Below are 22,452 nucleotides of genomic sequence, written 5' to 3'. Positions count from 1 at the left end.
TTGGGGGGGGGGGGGGGGGGAGGTATGGGGGAGCAAGTCACCTAGAACATTACTTACCAAGGTAAAATTGTTTCCAGTGCCACTGAGCAAGCACAAAATGGTGAGGTTTAGTCAACACACCTACTCTTGTTTTCTTGCTACATAAAATGTGATTGGGGTGATATACAACACACTTGAAATCAAAACAAATGTAAAATTTATTTATTTCACTAGAACACAATATAAAAATTGGCAATTTCTGATATGCTGCATAATCACAACCAAATGAAGTGATTCAACACTGATTCTTGCTCAAGAGAATCAGTGTACATTAAGTGTATATTCACTACTGTGAGGCAACTTTCCTGTGTCTGTCTTACTGTTTCATTAAATTCCACAACACAGTTTTTCAATACAAAGAATAAAGAAATTAAAACAGCATTTAAAACAGAAATATAATCACATCTATAATCATGATGATAAAAATTCTCAACTCTCTCCAATGTGAATTACTAATAAAGTAAAAAATTAAGATTAAAGTACCTAACACATATGAGGTGGCAAGCTATGGAACTTTTGCAGCAAATGCAATCTACACATTATCTAACAACCGCACAACAAATTATAATTTTTTTGTTTAAAACAATATCACACATAAAATTAAATATGTGTAAGAGCACAGCAAATATGCCAGGAAAACTACTTCCACACACTTGTAAAAAATGACTGACTTGTCAAGTTTTTTTATTTTGTTAATTGCTGCATTTGTAAAGTCTTTGACCCCTCACAATATACACAATGCAGTTAATACTGAATACATTCAATGAATGTTTTATCACAGGTGCGCCTGCCTCTCTCTGTTAAAATTTACTATTGTACTGCACACAACTGCCAGTCAATACTAGCAAAATTGCAAAAGTTCAGGTGTTTTATTTTCCCTATAAAAATATATCTTTATATGTGTTTGAAAAGTTTCCCATTAGCCCTTTTCTCCTCCTCAGAATCGTACTGAAAATCTTAGAGCTCCACTCACAACAGAACTAAGCTCCACAGATCACAAGCAAAACTGAAACATGATACAACAGGTAAACACAAATTAAGACATAAGATGTTTCACTAACACACAATAAGCAGTTCTAACATAATTATTTGAGCTGCATAACATTTTCAACATGTAATTATATCATTTTCAATAAAATTTAATGTTATCAAAGAAAAGGAACATCTTTCCTGTTTGAATCACTCAATTTTGTAACTGTAGACAGCATTTTCCATATTATATCTGGGTAGGCAAAGGACTACGTTCTCTTTGGTTCTTGTTATTTATTCTTCCAAAACTCAATCAGCTACATACAAATAACTTACAGATTCGCAAAATATATAAACTCTGTAATGATACAGACTTTGCTATCTTATTAAAACATAAAATTTCTTTTTTACTGCAAAAAGTGATATGACTTGTAAATGTTAAGTTGAAGGGATGGTTACAGCTGTGGACAGTATTAATACAAATGGTTTTCTGGCAACAGGTTCAAAATACTGGAAGCACATGGCTCCAATTTAATCAGATCAGCCCATCAGAATGGGCACCTAAAAAAGGTATGTACTATTATAAAGTGTCCCAAAGACTGAGTGAGCGTGCGCCTTCGTATGTTATGTTACAGTTTCAAGAATTTATAATCTAGCTTTCAAAATACTTATGTTCATAATTCATGAATTTAATGAAAAACAAGGGTTAAACATGAAGGGAACAATTATATACTGTGCAAATTCCTTAGCAGTCAAGGTCACTATCAGTTTATCTCCTGCACAAAACTAACATTAACTAAAAATCAGTCAAATATATCTGAAGTAAAATGCAGCTTTTGACGTCACATAAAAGTTCCTGGTAGTATACCTACTGGACTGGTGCCACTGGGAGAATTTCAACATAGCTCTATTAAACTTTGCATTAAATTAACCAAATAAGTTACATATGTTCAATACTACAGTATTTTACACTTGCAATGGCTTATTTCGCTCTTACATTAACCTATGGCTTTGAAATGTTAATCAAGTAAATATTCTACCTATGTAAATGTATTCCCTAAACTTCATTACTATACATTAATCATCTTTATGTGTTGTGATATTTTCCCCATCATTGGCTGAATTTAATAGCAAAAGGTACATAAAAGAGTCACTGCTGGCAAGTATTGAGCAACAAAAGAGCTTTCATATGGTATTTTTGACTTCATGAAACAATTTCCTTCAGGGATGACAGTGACACGTTAGTCAATTTAGCCTCTGGTTAATAGACACTGTTTATCAGCTGTTCTTTTTTAAACTAAACCCTCTGAACAAAAGTACTATGTTTAGTATATAAACAATAGGCAATGAAAAGTGACAGACCTTCAAAGTTTAGGAACAACATTAAGCTTCACTTTTTTGATTGTTTTACAGCTTAATGTACCAGCAAACATACCTAAGAGGAATATCATGTTCTGCTTTAGGAGGAATCTGTATGCTGTGAGAAAAAAATATTGAATGGTACATGGATTAACTGAATTTCTTTCATTGTGTTCCAACAGTGGCATAGCCTATATGGAAAAATTCTGTACACAGTGGTTCTGGTGCAGAATTCAGTTTTAATAATTAGACTGTGAAATCTGTATCCTGTGAGACTTGGATTACATAAATTTTTTCCAGTTTTAAAATTTCAGATATTCTCATTCTCTTTCTCTTTCCTCTTTGCCTTCCCCCCTTCCCTCACACACACATAGAAATTTCTCAGCTTCACTTCAGAACTGGAAGTATTTTGATCCTAAAATACAACCACCTTCCCATATACATCTTTGCTGTCTTTATCTATCACATGTGTGGCATATGTCTTCATTGTCAATGTTACATTTTGGTTACCTGACTTTTCTCTGTTCCACACCAAATAAACCACAAATTGGACTGTAATAATATGTCACCATAAGCTCTTTGCTGTTTCAATTAATTCCAATTTGTCCTCCAGAATCTATTCAACCTTCCAAGTATATTCATCACTCACTGCCATCAAGAACACCAACTTTGAACTGAAAATGTTAAATTGCGACCGATAACCAATTTTTTTACAGTTACATACCTAACACGGGGAGAAACTGAAATCAACAATAACACACACATTACAACACAAAAGTAATGATTTTATTCATTAACAAGAAAATTAATTCAATAAACAATCAGTATCAAGAAAAGAAAGACGAGAAAAATTCAATAATAAAGTAATGAACAGAACAAAAAAAACACAGAACAATGACTTCAACAAAAATAATATCATAGAACAGCTGCTGCTGTTACCATGTGCAGGCAGTTTGTAATTATTAATATAATATCAGTCTTCTTATAGGGAAATCTTACTTCAGGTACTTTTACAGTTCATTTTCTAAGTAGGTGGAAAAGTTTGTGAGTCACGTCTCTCACGACTTCTCTGCACTGTCTTGCTTGGTAGTCCCTGGCCACTAGCACTTTCAGATGATACGGTCTTTGGAGATGATTCCCTGCTACTAGGATTGCTCACATCATCGCTAGTGTGGCTTGCCCTTCTCGCACTACATGAGTAAGATTGTGTTCCCTGAGGCACATGAGGGATATTCACATCTTTGTTACTTAACTTCTTTGGAGAAGGTTTTACATACAGGTCCTTTCGATACCCTTTTTTGGTTGGAGATAGTTCAGGATTGCTCACATCATCACTAGTGTGGCTTGCCTTTCTTGCACCACATGAGTAGGATTGTGTTCCCTGAGGAACACAAGGAATATTCGCATCTTTGTTACTTAACTTCTTTGGAGGAGGTTTTACATACAAGTCCTTTCGATACCCTTTTTTGGTTGGAGATAGTTCAGGATCCGTAAGATCTATAACGCCCATACGGCGTGTTAACTCCTGCCACTGTTCTGTGGACTTACTTCCATCATCAGGGCTCACTGGAACCACAATCTCCTCAGCATCCTCATCAAAGTCCCATACGTCCTCCTCTGTAGAGTCAGAGGGAGATTTAACTGAACGGCGAACAGTTAATGATCCACCATTTCTGGTCAGATCCTGTCTCTGCGACGGGATGGGCGATGTCCTAAGTGATAACTTCCCGAAAGTGTTCTGGGAATCAGGCTCACAGATACCCCAGGCCGCATCGAACATAGTATGCCACTCAGTATATTCTTTTTTATACGGGAGTAAAGGTATTACAAACACGGATATGTCGTCGATGCTCCCAGGTCGGCCTTCGTGTGTTCTCCAATTGTCTCCAACAAGTTTCCCTCTGGACTGCATTATCAAATCTTGCGCTGCTGATGTGTACCTGAAAGTGAATATGCATACTGTTAAAGCTACTGCTTTGGTACAGAGGCACCAACATTAATGCAGGAAGTTGTAGCAATTTTTCACCAGACAAGAATTAAAGAATAAACAGTGCCAATGCTCTGAACATTAAAGGTTGATGCACAGAAAATGCTTGAACAATGATGTCACATAAATGGACTTTGTGGTCATATTAAGACAGTTACATCTAAAATTACATAACAGACTACTAAATTTCTATGATAATTTAAAACTCCTATTAATTTTTTACCTGAATCACCTCAGTGATGAAGAGAAAACAACACACAAATTATCAGGGCGGAAAAAAAGAAAACCAATGCTGTTACACAAGAAGAAATTCAAGGATTGGAAACAGTATGTCTGGCTTGTTAATTTGTGAGAACATTTGAATGTGTTCGTGTATCCTACATTTACACTGGCAACTCCCTCATTCTTCAAACATAAGATTTACAAAAGTGCTTAACAAACTAAACAAATAGTTTGCAACCTAAAAACACTAATTAATTAATACAATACGTTATCCAAAATTAACACAAAAATTATCTGTATATGCACAATGTAATTTCTGGTCTGTTATGATCCCTTCATTCAAACTGAAAAATTGTGGTATAAATATGTGAAATAATTTTTGTGTGTGCAAATGATCATTGTAATTACTCAAATAATTATCAAACAAACAAAAAAGCAATGTTATGAAACATTTATTATGTTCACGCGAAAACTTGTTTCTAATTTAGTCACAGAAGATGCCGTGAAGTACAGTGTGCTATTGAATGGCACAACAAATCAAAATACATAAGAACTGTCACAAATAATTAAAGACAATTATGCTAAAATGAAATTACACAAAGTTGGACAATGGGGATGCAGAGCTCTAGCTTGGATAGGGCAAGGAAATCAGCCATGTCCTTTTCCAGGAACGATCTCAGAATTTATCTTAACTGATTTAGGAAATATTATGGAGACGTTGCATATATATATGGCTAAGTTAATATTTGAAGCCTACTCCTCCAATTGTGAGCCCAGTGCCTTAAACACTGTGCCATCTTATTTGGTGGACTAGCTGTACTTATTTAGGTTTCCAAATAATGATTTAAATTATTTTAAGCAAGCGCCAGTGTTCTTCAAAGAGGTGGTGACCAATTCCTTCTCACATACTTCCTTACTGATTAAATACTATGTTTCTAATAACATCATTGTGAATTAATTATCGTTAGCCTAAAAACAAACTGGGCTGAAAAATTAATAACATAAATTTGTGTCACTAGGTGGGAAAGAATGCTCATTAAAAATGTAACTATTTACAGCTTCTGTTTGATCCATGTCACCAGGAAAAATCTTGATACATGACTGCCACCTTGCCCCCTGGTCAATATGGCACAAGTTGCAATGTTGAATATCAACTGTATCCTCCAATAATTTAACTTCTAAAGCAACTGCTGACAAAACTCCAAATATTAAGCTTCTAATTCCTCAGTTATACCACGTGGTATCCATCATCTCCAACTTTTCCTGACATCACTACTCTCAGGAAAGATCTCATGAGATATATGCTGATCTGATCCTAAGAGCACATTGAACTTGGTGTTAGTTGCTATCGCACTCCAAATACAAAGCACATTTTCTTCATTATAAGCTGGTACTGAGTACTTGGACCAACTTTAACTTTCATCTTCATTGAAGGAAAGAATGACCCTGGACATGGAGGAGGAAGAAGAAGAAGAAGATCAAAATTTAGCATCTTATCAATGACAAGGTCATTACAGTAGGAACACAAACTTGTTATGGACAAGAATAATACAGGAATTTGGCCTTGGATGTTTAAAAGGGATCATTTAAACATTTTGTCTAAGCAATTTAGTGAAAATATGGAAAACCTAAATCTGGATGGGTGGCTGGGGACTGGTTGGTTGGTTGATTGACTGATTTAGGGCAGGGGACCAAACAGCGAGGTCATCAGTCCCATCGGATTAGGGAAGGATGGGGAAGAAAGTCAGCCATGCCCTTTCAAAGGATTTCCTGAAGCGATTTAGGGAAATCATGGAAAATATAAATCAGGATGGCCAGGCGTGGATTTGAGCCGTCATCCTCCTAAAAGCGAGTCCAGTGTGCTAAGCACTGCACCACCTCACTTGGAGATTGGTCATCCAAATAAGTGACTTGCTGATTCTTAAACTACATATGTTGTATCTTCTTCAGACAAGTATTACTTTACATGGTTATCACTAAAAAAAATTATTTCATGGTTATCATTCAAGAAAACCTTCTACAATATAATGACTTCTACTTTTCATATATTTTTCCAGGTCTCCTTCAGTATTTTTTAGATTTGGGGCACACTTCTCCTTGTAGATTTTATTTACAAATTTCATGCCCATATAGTGTGGAGTACAAACACACACACACACACACACACACACACACACACACACACACACACACACAGGATTGGAATGTACATTAGACCTAGTTTTTGAAACAAAGGTTTATTGTGTTGTTCTTTTTTAGCTCCCACTATGGCTCAGATGATTTTTTTTCTTTTTTTTCCTAGTCTAAAAGCTTTGAGTAGATTGGTTTTCTCAGACTCCCAGAAAATTATACTATAACTAACTACAGAATAAGACATGCATAAAAAACAGTTTTTTTCAGCTCCATCAGTGATATATAAGACATTCATGACATACACGAGACTGTTCAGTTGACCATGTATGCTGTCCACATGATAACTCCACAACATATTTTTATCTATTAATACACCAAGGACCCACCCATGAACCATGGACCTTGCCGTTGGTGGGGAGGCTTGTGTGCCTCAGCGATACAGATAGCCGTACCGTAGGTACGACCACAACGGAGGGGTATCTGTTGAGAGGCCAGACAAACGTGTGGTTCCTGAAGAGGGGCAGCAGCCTTTTCAGTAGTTGCAAGGGCAACAGTCTGGATGATTGACTGATCTGGCCTTGTGACAATACCCAAAACGGCCTTGCTGTGCTGGTACTGCGAACGGCTGAAAGCAAGGGGAAACTACGGCCGTAATTTTTCCCGAGGGCATGCAGCTTTACTGTATGATTAAATGATGATGGCGTCCTCTTGGGTAAAATATTCCGGAGGTAAAATAGTCCCCCATTTCGGATCTCAGGGAGGGGACTACTCAAGAGGATGTCGTTATCAGGAGAAAGAAAACTGGCGTTCTACGGATCGGAGTGTGGAATGTCAGATCCCTTAATCGGGCAGGTAGGTTAGAAAATTTAAAAAGGGAAATGGATAGGTTAAAGTTAGATATAGTGGGAATTAGTGAAGTTCAGTGGCAGGAGGAACAAGACTTCTGGTCAGGTGACTACAGGGTTATAAACACAAAGTCAAATAGGGGTAATTCAGGAGTAGGTTTAATAACGAATAGGAAAATAGGAATGCGGGTAAGCTACTACAAACAGCATAGTGAACGCATTATTGTGGCCAAGATAGATACGAAGCCCACACCTACTACAGTAGTACAAATTTATATGCCAACTAGCTCTGCAGATGACGAAGAAATTGAAGAAATGTATGATGAAATAAAAGAAATTATTCAGATAGTGAAGGGAGACGAAAATTTAATAGTCATGGGTGACTGGAATTCGAGTGTAGGAAAAGGGAGAGAAGGAAACGTAGTGGGTGAATATGGATTGGGGCTAAGAAATGAAAGAGGAAGCCGCCTGGTAGAATTTTGCACAGAGCACAACTTAATCATAGCTAACACTTGGTTTAAGAATCATGAAAGAAGGTTGTATACATGGAAGAACCCTGGAGATACTAAAAGGTATCAGGTAGATTATATAATGGTAAGACAGAGATTTAGGAACCAGGTTTTAAATTGTAAGACATTTCCAGGGGCAGATGTTGACTCTGACCACAATTTATTGGTTATGACCTGTAGATTAAAACTGAAGAAACTGCAAAAAGGTGGGAATTTAAGGAGATGGGACCTGGATAAACTGAAAGAACCAGAGGTTGTAGAGAGTTTCAGGGAGAGCATAACGGAACAATTGACAGGAATGGGGGAAAGAAATACAGTAGAAGAAGAATGGGTAGCTTTGAGGGATGAAGTAGTGAAGGCAGCAGAGGATCAAGTAGGTAAAAAGAAGAGGGCTAGTAGAAATCCTTGGGTAACAGAAGAAATATTGAATTTAATTGATGAAAGGAGAAAATATAAAAATGCAGTAAGTGAAGCAGGCAAAAAGGAATACAAACGTCTCAAAAATGAGATCGACAGGAAGTGCAAAATGGCTAATCAGGCATGGCTAGAGGACAAATGTAAGGATGTGGAGACTTATCTCACTGGGGTAAGATAGATACTGCCTACAGGAAAATTAAAGAGACCTTTGGAGACAAGTGAACCACTTGTATGAACATCAAGAGCTCAGATGGAAACCCAGTTCTAAGCAAAGAAGGGAAAGCAGAAAGGTGGAAGGAGTATATAGAGTGTCTATACAAGGGCGATGCACTTGAGGACAATATTACGGAAATGGAAGAGGATGTAGATGAAGATGAAATGGGAGATATGATACTGCGTGAAGAGTTTGACAGAGCACTGAAAGACCGGGGTCGAAACAAGGCCCCCGGAGTAGACAACATTCCAATAGAACTACTGATAGCCTTGGAAGAGCCAGTCCTGACAAAAGTCTACCATTTGGTGAGCAAGATGTATGAAACAGGCGAAATACCCTCAGACTTCAAGAAGAATATAATAATTCCAATCCCAAAGAAAGCAGGTGTGGACAGATGTGAAAATTACCGAACAATCAGTTTAATAAGCCACAGCTGCAAAATACTAACACGAATTCTTTACAGACGAATGGAAAAACTAGTAGAAGCCGACCTCGCGGAAGATCAGTTTGGATTCCGTAGAAATACTGGAACACGTGAGGCAATATTGACGTTACGACTTATCTTAGAAGAAAGATTAAGGAAAGGCAAACCTACGTTCCTAGCATTTGTAGACTTAGAGAAAGCTTTTGACAATGTTGACTGGAATACTCTCTTTCAAATTCTAAAGGTGGCAGGGGTAAAATACAGGGAGTGAAAGGCTATTTACAATTTGTATAGAAACCAGATCGCAGTTATAAGAGTCGAGGGGCATGAAAGAGAAGCAGTGGATGGGAAGGGAGTAAGACAGGGTTGTAGCCTCTCCCCGATGCTATTCAATCTCTATATTGAGCAAGCAGTAAAGGAAACAAAAGAAAAATTTGGAGTAGGTATTAAAATCCATGGAGAAGAAATAAAAACGTTGAGATTCACCGATGACATTGTAATTCTGTCAGAGACAGCAAAGGACTTGGAAGAGCAGTTGAACGGAATGGATAGTGTCTTGAAGGGAGGATATAAGATGAACATCAACAAAAGCAAAACGAGGATAATGGAATGTAGTCGAATTAAGTCGGGTGATGTTGAGGATATTAGATTAGGAAATGAGACACTTAAAGTAGTAAAGGAATTTTGCTATTTGGGGAGCAAAATAAGTGATGATGGTCGAAGTAGAGAGGATATAAAATGTAGACTGGCAATGGCAAGGAAAGCGTTTCTGAAGAAGAGAAATTTGTTAACATCGAGTATTGATTTAAGTGTCAGGAAATCATTTCTGAAAGTATTTGTATGGAGTGTAGCCATGTATGGAAGCGAAACATGGACGGTAAATAGTTTAGACAAGAAGAGAATAGAAGCTTTCGAAATGTGGTGCTACAGAAGAATGCTGAAGATTAGATGGGTAGATCACATACCTAATGAGGAGGTGTTGAATAGAATTGGAGAGAAGAGAAATTTGTGGCACACCTTGACTAGATGAAGGGATCGGTTGGTAGGGCATATCCTGAGGCATCAAGGGATCACCAATTTAGTATTGGAGGGCAGCGTGGAGGGTAAAAATCGTAGGGGGAGACCAAGAGATGAATACACTAAGCAGATTCAGAAGGATGTAGGCTGCAGTAGGTACTGGAAGGTGAAGAAGCTTGCACAGGATAGAGTAGCATGGAGAGCTGCATCAAACCAGTCTCAGGACTGAAGACCACAACAACAACAACAACAACAACAACAACACCAAGGAATTAGACACAGTTTTCTGTGTCCAGTTTTTTGTCAATAAAGCTACTGGTATGGATGTTATAAGTGCTGAACAGCTAAAATATGGAGGCACCCTACTGTAAGTGAGATTACTACACCATCTTGGGATGTCGGGTGTTCTGCCGGATATCAGCGTCGTACTTGCACGATATTTCAGTAATGTAACTCGTTACCTTCATCAGTTGCGGCCTGAGTGGACCTGGTCCAGTATTTATGCCTGTGGCCTTCCCCCTTCACCTGGCGCTCCCTCTGCAGTCCGCGCCCATTCGCTGCCATCTTCTGGAGCATTGCTGTTCCCTTTTCCATCCACTGCAGTCCTGGGTGTTCTCTATGAGGTCTGCGCCCGCCAGACACGCTTCTGGGTGTTCCATCTACGGTCTGGTGCATTTGGAATCTCGTCTCTGATACCAGGCATCACCCCCCCCCCCCCTCCCCGTGTCATGAGGTACCAGCTAAGTAGAGCCTGGGATCCTGCTCTGGAATTGTTGAAGAAGCAATGGGGACAGCTGCACCACTCCACAAATAGAAGAACTGAAGGCGTAGACATGGAGAACGATCCCCATACAGAAGAGTTCCAGGCGGACCAGAACGAAGATTGAATGCCCAGGGTCAGGTCTGACGAGCGCGGACCGCAGAGGGAACATCTAGAACCACAGCGAACTGAAAATGGAATGGCAATGCTCCAGCAGATCACAGTGAGCGGGAGAGGACCACTGGGGGAATGCCTGGTGCCACAGACGGGATTCCAAACGCACCAGACCGAAGATGGATCATCCAGGAGCGTGTCTGGTGGGCACGGACTGCAATGACAACACCCAGGACTACAGTGGATGGAAAAGGGAACGGCAATGCTCCATAAGATGGCAGCAAGTGGGCACGGACAGCAGAGGGAGGGCCTGGTGAAGGGGAAAGGCCACAGGCATAAATACTGGACCAGGTCCACTCGAGGAATAGTCTCAGGTCGCACCTGATGAAGGTAACGAGCTACATTACCGAAATATCATGCAAGTACGACGCTGATATCTGGCAGAACACCTGACAACCCAACATGTCATTAGATCATTGGGAAAGCCTAAAGAATTACATCGAGATTACATCAATATGTGCTGGAGACAGGGAACTACTCCAAAAACATGGACACAAGCAAAGGTGATATCACTATTTAAAAAAGGAGACCGCAATAGCTGCGAGAACTATAGAGAAATGAGTTTACTGGACACCACATACAAAGCTTATGCTAGAACAGAGAACAAGAGGGCAAAGGCTATAGCTGACAGTTTATCATGCGAAGAACAAATGGTATTTCGGAGGGGCAAATTGACAACAGATGCAGTATTCATAATTAAACAAATAACACAAAACAGAAAGAGTACAATAGGGAAACCCATTAAGGATTCATTTATTTTACCAAGGCATTCAATAATTTTGACAGAAAGAAACTGTGGAGAATTACGAGGAAAAGACGATACCCACAACACCTAATAAACATTTTAAAAATGTCTGTACAAATACACAACTGTAATTTTAGGTATAAATAACACTCTAATGCAGCCTACAGTCACAAACAAAAGGAGTACGACAAGAGTGCATCATTTCACCCACACTTTTTAACATTTATTTAGATGAAACAACATGGAAATTGAAGAAGATTTTTAATGGGAGAATTAAAATTAACAATAATTCCACTTGAATTATTTTTTATATGCAGATGACACCACAATACCGGTGGAGAATGAAAATCACCTACAAAGGGGAATATATTTATTAGGTAAGGTTTGTGAAGAGTACAATTTGATGATTTCAGAAAAGAAGACAAAATCAGTGGCTTTTAAAAAGAAATACATTGTATGGACAAAAATTGTAGGCCACAATAGAACGGGTCAAACATTTTAACTATTTAGGTTGTGACATCACATATGAGTATGAAAAAGACATAAAGAAGAAGTTGGTAAAGCTTGGAAATAAATATGGAACAATACGCAGATGTCTAAAAAATAAACCAAAAGAAACAAGATTGAAATTTTATAAGACAATGGCAGTTCTGATGCTTGCTTACGGAAGAAACAAGATTGAAATTTTATAAGACAATGGCAGTTCTGATGCTTGCTTACGGATGTGAACCATGGGGGCTACAGGTAAATATCGAAAAAGTCACATGCAAGCAACAGAGGTGAAATTTCTAGGAGCAGTAGACGGATGTACAAGAGCTGACAGATTTCAAAATTCAGAAATTAGGGAACAACTGAATATATTTAACATCTTCCATAAAATACAAGAAAACAGGAGAAACTGGAATGAACACCTCAAAAGAACGTGTGGAGAAAGATTACTTCTTTAGGTAAGAAGATTTAAGCCAGTTGGGAGTAGTAGTCAAGGAAGACTGACGAGGAGAGGTTCCCCAGCAATGGGATTGACATTATGAAACAATCTATAAGGCGATGAAGGTTAAAGTCCGAAAAACACCCACAGCAACCACTTGCCCTGGTGGTGCGAGTTATCAGTGAACAAAAATTTCAGAATTTTGAGTGATGCTCTGTAGGTTTAAGAATAGTAATAATTCACTAACTGGTTGCATAGTGTAACTGTTAGGGTACTGACCTGACATGCAAAAGGTTGTTGGTCCGAATCTTGTTAGATATTGATTTTTTAAAAAAAATCTTTACTGAAATGACTTTGATCACTATTTATCTTTAAGTAACTAATTTACACACAATTCCTTTTATTTGTATTCTTTTGTCACCTCATTTTAATCAAAGTTTTAACTTCTTCAAATACTCTTTTTTTTCCTCCCTATCATTCTTTTGCCACTGGGAATCTTTGTGCATGTGAATTTAAACTTTCATTTGTCTATCATAATATTTACACATTTGAAAATGCCGATCTGTTGGTTAAAAAACAAAAGATGGAATGATCTATTTACACTGAAGAGCCAAAGAAAAATGTACACCTGCCTAATATCATGTAGGACCCCTGCAAGCACGCAGCAGTGCCGCAACACAAACTGGCATTGACTCGACTAATCTCTGAAGTACTGCTGGAGTGAACTGACACCATGAATCTTGAAGAGCTGTCCATAAATCCATAAGAATACAAGGGAGTGGAGATCTCTTCTGAACAGTAGGATGCAAGGCATCCCGAATATGCTCAATAATGTTCATGTCTGGGGAGTTTGGTGGCCAGCAGAAGTGTTTAAACTCAGAAGAGTGTTCCTGGAGCCACTCCGTAGCAATTCTGGATGATGATTTCGATCTGTTTCAAGAAATACGGATTCATCAAGGAGCCACAGAATCAACTGCAACAACAAGAGAGCACACAAATGGACTTGTGTTCATGAACATGGTGCCTTTTTCCTGACTTAAGAGACAATGTGACATTTGATGATTTCACACATGTTGACAGTCATGTGGAAGTTTGCAGTGCCTCGACAGGTACCGAAATTTTTTCTGTTTCAGGTGACAAAAATGAAGAGTATGACAAAGTAGCAGAAGAAGAATATCATATGCAAAAAGCAATTCAGGGATGTAAAAAATAACATGCCATTATGAATAAAGCAGATGAAGTAACCTTAACCAGAAATGAAGAATTAAAGAAAAATGAGGACTAACTCTACTGTGAACCAATATACTTTTATTCATTTGTATATATTAATTCCTCTGTTGTGTTATGGTTTACACTTAACTACTTTGTGCTGTTATTTTTGTTATTTCAACATAACAAAGATTCTGATTATGGAGGAAGCAAGGACGCATGTAAAACGAAGACAAATCATTGTGCAATCAAGACTTTATGGAAATTATGGGGCAGTTATAATTCAATTTTTGCAACTCGAGCCAGAGACGAGATAAAACTATTTACCATATGGGTATCCAACTTTAAAGGAATGAAGGTCAGATTAGACACTGCAGGATTTGCAGTGTTAGTAGTGTCATCACTGTCATGCCTTGCTGTTAAGCTCCAGTACTGGTATCACGAGATGCGTTTGAAACACAAGCATCAGTGTGCACTACAGTTGCGGCCAGTCATCATGAAGCTGGACAAGGTGGGCAGGACTTTACTCATAAAGCTGTTTTATCAAAATAATGGCAACAAAGCTGCTGATCTTCACGAGTACCAATGCATTAAAGGAATATGAAGAGGTCTTCTTGCAGCACCAGGGTTGAAAAACATGATTTGAAAATTCAAAATATCTGGCAATTTGGGAATTGCTCCTGGGAAAGGCTGACGACCAATTGCAGCACAAACTGTCGAAAAAGTTACTGTTGGCATGACTGAGAATGCTGGAAGCAATGAGCAAACTTCAAGCAGCGCATGAGCTGAGTCATGGGAGCTGAACATTTCGTGGTCCACCATTCAAAAAGTGCTGCGAAAAACTGTAAAACTATATCTGTATAAACTTCACATTACTCACCACCTTCTGCATGCGATGCAGACATTTGAGTACACATTGTTCTTGGGTTCCTTGACACAGTTAAAGTTCACAACATGTGGCCTCGGAACATATTGTGGAGCGATGAAGCACACTTTATGCTTTCTGGGACAGTGAAGGCTCACAATTGTGGCATTTGGGGATCGTTACTGTGAATGATATTCGTGAAGTTCCTCTGCTTAGTGCATGCATCACTGTGTGGTGTGGTTTCACGGCACAGCTCATGACTGTTTCTTTTTTTTTTTTTTGATGAACTCGGACCCCTGAGACCAAGGACATGCAGTGTGAACAGCACACATCACAGTGATCTGATATGCCAACATGTGATCTGTGCTCTACGGGAGAGAGGTGCTTTGGACTCAACTGTTTTGAAGCACAATGAAACTCCACCTCACATTGCTCATAGGGTCACTCAGTTACTGTGAAACATATTTGAAAAAAAGCAAATCTTGGTCCAACTGTTCCAAATTACATGGCCACAAAGATCACCAGATTTGAATCCGTGTGATTTCTGGCTGTGGGGCTACCTGGGGGACAGAGTTTATCAATGGGACACTAACACATGTTGGAGGTTGAAGCTGAGTATAGCATGAGAGGTAGCCTACACCAAATATGAGATGGTTTGGGCAGCAGCAGAGCAATCTCTAGTGCAGTACCAGGCTTTCATGGATACAGATGGCCATCACACTGATCAACATCTGTAACCTAAAATGTAAACAAGGTAAGCAATTAACAAATGTTACCCTCTCATACGAAAACTAAAACCCGTTTCTTTCAATGGCTTGTTGATTATTTCTCTTCCACATGTCCTTACAAATGTTTTCAAAAAGTTTCATTGTCCTACGATCACTGTTTTTCATGAGGAGCCCTTTCAAGTAGTGGAAGTTTAATTAGAACCACCCTATATTTAAGTGCTTAATAGAATGATCACCTGTCTATACCAACATTTCGTGTCTTATTTCATTATAGTTACATAACTTTTCTGAACCTCAATCTGTAGCTTTATATGCTGCTAGTAATTATGCAACATCTATATGAATGTATAAATGTTTTAGGAGAGGCAGTCAAGACATGCGTCCAGCTTGGTCTTTACTCATGACCCTGACAGCTGCACAGGAGTGAGGCAGCGATAATCTCATGGGTTGAGCACAGATGGTCACTGACATGATCTGGATGGATACAGCAGTGCTTCTCTGATACAACTAAGCCTGTCCTACTAAATTTCTTTTGCTTGCAGCACTTCTTGCAGGAATACACAGGATTTCTTTCACCACTTTGAAAACCTTGGGGAAAACACAAGCATTGGTGTTCCACCAAGACACAACATTCTTGAAAGTATCACCAGGGCCATTCATATTCAAATATCTCTCACGTTCATTTCTATACTTAGAAGTTGATGAAGGCCAGGCTCCAGAACTTCTTTATAGGAGAGGGGGTGGGGATCTTCTTTTTCTTCTAGTACAACTACACTATTTAACTACTGATGAACAGTTTGATATATATTTTCTTTTTTTTTCACTCGGTACTAATAGTTCCCAGAAGCATGTGTGAAAAACTGTACCAATGTAATGAGAATCCTGCAGTTAATTAAAAACTTTTTCCTTTTAGAAAGTTTCTGACATCCTTTCAGCAATTTAACTACTGCATTGTGATCTTCACTTTGGCATGAATCCAGTAAAATAAATTCCCACAGCACTGCAAAAGGCAAGTCTATTTCACCCTCCAGGTTATCTGTGGCTCCTTTAAAAGGTTTAAGCAATTTAATTATGCCATCGACTACATCAGCATGCCATGAAGATATCATTTTCTGACTGTTTTTCTACATCTACATATATACTTCTCAAGCCAGCAAATAGTGCATGGTGGAGGGTACCTTGTACAACTACTGGCCATTTCCTTTGGTGTTTCTCTCGCAAATGGAGTAAGGGAAAAACAACCATCTACATGCCACCGCATGTGCCTTGATTTCTCTTTTTTCATGGTCGTTACACAAAATGTATGTTGGTGGCAGTAGAATTGTACTGTAGTGAGCCTCAATTCACAGTTCTCTAAATTTCCTCATTGATGCCTCATGAAAAGGATATCATCATCTTCCCGTGGATTCCCATTTGAGTTCACGAAGCATCTCCATAATACCTGTGTGCTGATTGAACCTACTGCCAACAAATCTTTTGCATTGCTTCAATGTTTTTCTTTAATATAACCTGCTGGGTGTGTCACACACTCAAGCGGCACTCAACAATGGGTCGCACTTGTGTTCTTTATGCTTTCTCCTTTACAGATGAGCTACACTCTCCTAAAATTCTCCCAATAAACTGAAGTTGACCGTTCGCCTTCCCTACTACTGTCCTTATGTGCACATTCCATTTCATATTGCTTTGCAATGTTGTACCCAAATATTTAATCAATGTGGCTTTGTCAAGCAGCACAAAAGTAATGTTATGTTCGCATGACGGGATAGTTTTTCCTACTCATCTGCATTAACTATAATTTTTCTACATTTACAGCAAGTTGCCACTCATCACACCAACTAGAAATTTTGCCCAAGTCATCTTGTATCCTACAGTCACTTAACGATGATTACCTTTGCATACACCACAGCATCATCGCCAAGCAGGCACAGATTGCTGCTCGTCCTGTCCATTACATCATTAATGTAGATAGAGAAGGAGAGTGGTCAAATCACACTTCCCTGGGGCTTTCCTGCTGATACCATAACAACATGCTGTGTTCTATTACTTTAGAAGTCTTTGAGCGGCTCACGGCACCAATGTCAAATGATTTCCAGAAATCTAGGTATATGGAATCTGCTTGTTACCTTTCATCCATGGTTTGCAGGATACTGTGCCAAAAAAAAGGCAAGCTGAGTTTTGCAAAAGTGATGCTTTCTAAATCTGTGCTGATCTGTGGGCAGAACCTTTTGCTCCAAGGCAATGTATTATATTCAAACTGAGAATGTGTTCAAGAATTCTGCAGCAAACTGATGTTAAGGATAGTGGACTGTAATAATGTGGGTCCATTCTTTTAGGCTTCTTGTGTACAGGAACCACCTGTGTTTTTTTTCTGGTTGCTTGGGACTTGGCACTGGGCGAGAGATTTATGATAAATGCAAGCTCTGTAAGGGGCCAATGCCAAAGCATACACTCTGTAAAAATGAACTGATATTATACCAGAACCTGACTACTTACTTGTTATCAACTCTTTCAGTTGCTTCCCTACTCCAGGGACGTCTATCTCTATGTCCTTAATATGGGAGTCTGTGTAATGGTAAGTTTGTATAATCCTCCTGTGTGAATGATTTCTAAAACGTGAAATTTAAAACTTCGGCTTCCCTTTTGCTATCCCACTGTTGCACCAGACTGATCGACGAGTGACTGCCTTCAACCAGCTTAGTGGGTTTATGTAGAATCAGAACTTGCTCAGGTTCTCAGCAATATCTTTCACTAAGGTATGTCAGTGGAAGTTGTATGCTTCACACATCGACAGTCTTACAGATGCAAGACTTTCTACTATCTTTTGTTTGTTGACATTTGTGCATTCTTTTTCAACTGAGAGTGCATCAATCTCTGTTTCCTCAGCATTTTCCAAATTCTATTATTAAACCACGTTGGGTCTTTACCATCCTTAAATCTATTTACTCGGCATATACTTTTCATAATGTGGTTTACAATCAGTTTAAACTTTGCTCATAATTCCTCTACAACTAACATACTGGAACTAAATGATGTTCATTCACTTTCTATGTGGGATGCTAACAACTGCTTATCTGCTCTTTCTAGTGTATATACTCTCCCAGATTTCTCGATGGATTTATTAACTTTAATAGCCATAATTGTTATGATGATAACAGAACCACTAATTCTGGCTTTAAAGTGCCACTGTTGATAAGGTCAGGCCTATTCATAGGTACAAAACCTAAAATATTTCGATTGTATGTGGGCTGTTGAACCAGCTACTGACAATACTTTTCGGAAAATGTGTTCAAAAGTACTTCACAAAATCATCTGTCCATACCACCTACAACGAATCCATACACTTCCCAGGCTACTCATATTGTCACAGAAGAAGCTGAGTAGCACAGTCACCGTGGTGTAGTGATTATGATACTAGACTGTTGCATGGAGGGTTGTGGAGTTCAAAACTCACCTGGACTGTACAATTTTAATTTCTATATTCAGTTCGAGTACATTCTAGAAGTATCCACAAATGTCAAGACTCATTGTACTGAAATGTTATTTAACTGTATATATACCATATGCGTTCTGGCTGGAGGCAGTTCACTCCACGCTCTTGTATGTGCAAGTGCTGAATAAACCTTTGTTAAGTGAAGTTAGTGTTTGTCATTCATCTAATTACACCTTCTTCTATGTGAAAATATACTCAGAAGATTAAAGTCACCTCTAACTATATATTGCACGATCTGCATATTTCCATGCATAGACTTTCTTTGAATGGTTCTACAACTGTTATGGCAGAATCAACTGGCCGCTAAAAACCTACAATAATTAACTTTAGTTCAGTTAGAACTGCTACTTGCATCCATGTAACTTCACTGTCAGGCTTAATTTCGACTTTCATAGACAATATTTTTGTGAACAGTACTGAACACTATCCCTCCTATGGCGTTCAATCTGGCCTGTCGATAAATGTTGTATACCTTGTTAAATGTTTTAGAGCTTTCTATTCGGGTTTCAGTCAGCTCTCCAATACCAAGTTCTCACTTTCATTTTTTTGTGGAAGAAATGAATTAAACATCATGTAGATGCTATTCCATCTAGTTCCAGCATCTTGATCTCATTTTTTTTTCTAATCTTGCCACCAAACCAGAGTTTTTCATACATCTTATAGTTCTATGCATTGTCTGGATGGATTTGTCAATATCAGCCAATTCCTGACTAAGGAACTTTTCATGCTATGTGTGCTATAATGCTGGGTTTATACAGTGCACTGCCCATGGCAGACATTTGTGGTGTTGAAGAGCTTTGTCTATGTTCAGTCCTTCATCTGCTACAAATGTCACTTTTCTTAGTTCCAGGAGGAGATATATCTATCTACAAGGGAAGGTCATTGTATGTTGTCATGAAAATTATATTCATACATGGCACTGTTAATAGAGCAAGCAAATATACCTACACCATAAAAATTGTAGCAGTTATGGACTATTAAAGCAGGAGATAACAGTTGTCAAAGTTATGATTAGAATACTGTAAGTATGAATGATGTATTACACAAATGGATTATGTGAGACAGTCAATAATATGACATTAAGACTCTATACCAGAGTTTACTTACTTGATTACACTATCAGAGACAAAAAATATACAAGTCAGCAATAACAGCAAGGTCAATGGATATTCAATTCTGAAAGTGTACACATTTGATGAAAGCAGGTTGGTCACAGTTCTCATGAAAACACTCTTCTGTTAATCCTTCTTCGGAGCTGTACTCCAAGAGTGTTTGAAGTACACCAAGAAAGTCTCTGTCTATTTGCTATAAAATGATCATGTAATACACAATTTATCATCATCATTATTTATTGCATTAATGGGCCTTTGAGGCCTACAACAGAAGAACAACAGGGAAAAAATGTCTGTCAATCACAAGAGAGGAGGTACATGCTGCAGATGGTACTCCATCTTTTCCAGTCTCTAGCACCATTCTCTAAGGCTGCCAGTTCCACTTCTTGAAGGATGGTCGTCACTCGATCCTTCCATTGCGTTCCTGGGTGTCATCTCGGGCATTTTCCCATGGGTTGAGAGTGGAGGATTCTCTCAGGAAGGGATCCATCCACTTGCAAGATGTGGCCAAACCATTGTAGTCACCTCTGTCCCAATAATGGTCCAATGTGCGGCTTTCCAAACCTCTGGTACAGGTCTTCTTTCTTTCTAGTTTCCCATTTACCTTCCATGGTATTGTAGACGGGTCTACAGATCTTTCGAAGTACCTTTCTTTCAAACGCACATACTGAATCTTCTGTTGTTGCTGATGTTGCCCAAGTTTCACAACCATATAAAAGTACTGGCCTCACCAGTGTCGTGTACAGATGGACTTTGTTCTTATGGGATATCAGACGAGATTTAAAAAGATTGTTCAGACTAAAGAACACAAAATTGGCACTTGATGTACTTCTTTCGTAACTTCACTTTTGTTGGTTAATATTGAGCCCTTCAACTCTTCAACTCGTTCAAATGTATGCCTGCCTACAACAATCGAAGGTGGGAGAACTCAACTATGTGATACTCCAAGGTATTTAGTTTTGCCCTCGTTCACCTCCAGCACAATTTCCTTAGCATTTTGGAGGAATTGGGAAGTATCAGCACACATCTGCTCTAGAGTGCTGCCAAGGATCACAACATCATCAGCAAATGCCAGAACTGTGTCTGCTCCCACCAACTCCATTTCTCTGGTTTGGCACGTGTCACCCCTTACTTTTTCCAAGGCAAAGTTGTCATATCCTGCAGAATTTTTGGAGCTTAAAAATGATGTTTTAGTCTGTTTTCAAAGTTCTGTAACACAATGTTGCTCTTTATTTTTCTTTTCTGTGCCAGCACTGTTGTAATTTTCAGGCTTTGTGTCATATCAATTGTTAATCCACGACAAAACAGACAGAAGGATCACCATTTACATCTCTTTCCCTTGGTTGTTTTGTCCCTATCTTGTATGCATCAGCAGATATTCTTCTGGAAATTTTGTTCGTTTTCTTAGAGGTAATGGCTGATAAGATGAACAACTGCTTCTCTGGAAATCTGCCACTGGCGTGCTTCATCCCTCACTGTCATGGCACTATCATTTTCTTCATATGATGCCTCTTCATCTATCAAAAGTGTAGTAACCTCTGCAATTACAGCATCAGCTTCGACAACTGTTGCTTTATTTGTTCATAAATAACACACTCTTCTACTGTAGATACGTCTTCTGTAATACCAAAGTACTCCACCAAAAGTATCACAATTACTGGTTCAAATGGCTCTGAGCACTATGGGACTTAACATCTGAGGTCATCAGTCCCCTAGAACTTAGAACTACATACACCTAACTAACCTAAGGACATCACACACATCCATGCCCGAGGCAGGATTCGAACCTGCGACCGTAGCAGTCGCGTGGTTCTGGACTGAAGTGCCTAGAACCGCTCGGCCATCGCGGCCTGCTCCACAATTACTGCCTGTCTCATTGTCCACAGTGGAACACTTACTAACACTGTAACACACTTCCACACCACAAAGATAATCTGATCTACTCTAACAGAAAACAGAAACCCATCTGAAATTTGTGGCCACTGCACTGCATGCAGAGTGATATGTAAACGGACGGTTTTAATAGAGAGAGGAAACCTGTTACTGCTCCACCTATTCATCGCCTCTCTGTCAATACTGTTGTACCATGGCAGATAAAACTTTACAAATAGTTTTTCTTTCTAATCAGTAAAAAAACAAAATTAGTTTCATTCTATTCTCCATGACAACTACCGTGATTTCCCCTGACAAGACATTTTTTTATATAATTCTAAAAGAATATTTTCATTTGTTTCTGTAACACCTGGAAACTTTGCTGTGAGAAGCACATTGTTTCTTACTTCACACCTGTCCTCAGTTGACAATAA

General features: G+C 38.7%; 1 protein-coding gene across 2 annotated transcripts in view; it reads right to left on the bottom strand.

Annotated features, from left to right (window-relative positions):
- Nucleotides 1-272: 272 nt before the first annotated feature.
- The window catches only part of LOC126184666 (protein phosphatase 1H), a 182,454-nt gene continuing 160,274 nt past the window's right edge, over nt 273-22,452 (bottom strand). The window contains exon 8 of one of the 2 annotated variants that reach the window (XM_049927147.1): nt 273-4,307. In XM_049927147.1, the coding sequence (XP_049783104.1) occupies nt 3,392-4,307 (916 nt within the window). In that variant the 3' untranslated portion in view covers nt 273-3,391. The remainder of the gene's footprint in view (nt 4,308-22,452) is intronic. The other variant, XM_049927148.1, reaches the window with a different exon arrangement.

Source organism: Schistocerca cancellata, chromosome 4, assembly GCF_023864275.1.
Source record: "Schistocerca cancellata isolate TAMUIC-IGC-003103 chromosome 4, iqSchCanc2.1, whole genome shotgun sequence".
Classification (NCBI taxonomy): Eukaryota; Metazoa; Arthropoda; class Insecta; order Orthoptera; family Acrididae; genus Schistocerca; species Schistocerca cancellata.
Note: the sequence above shows the minus strand (reverse complement) of the source record. Positions and strands in the feature narration are given on the sequence as shown.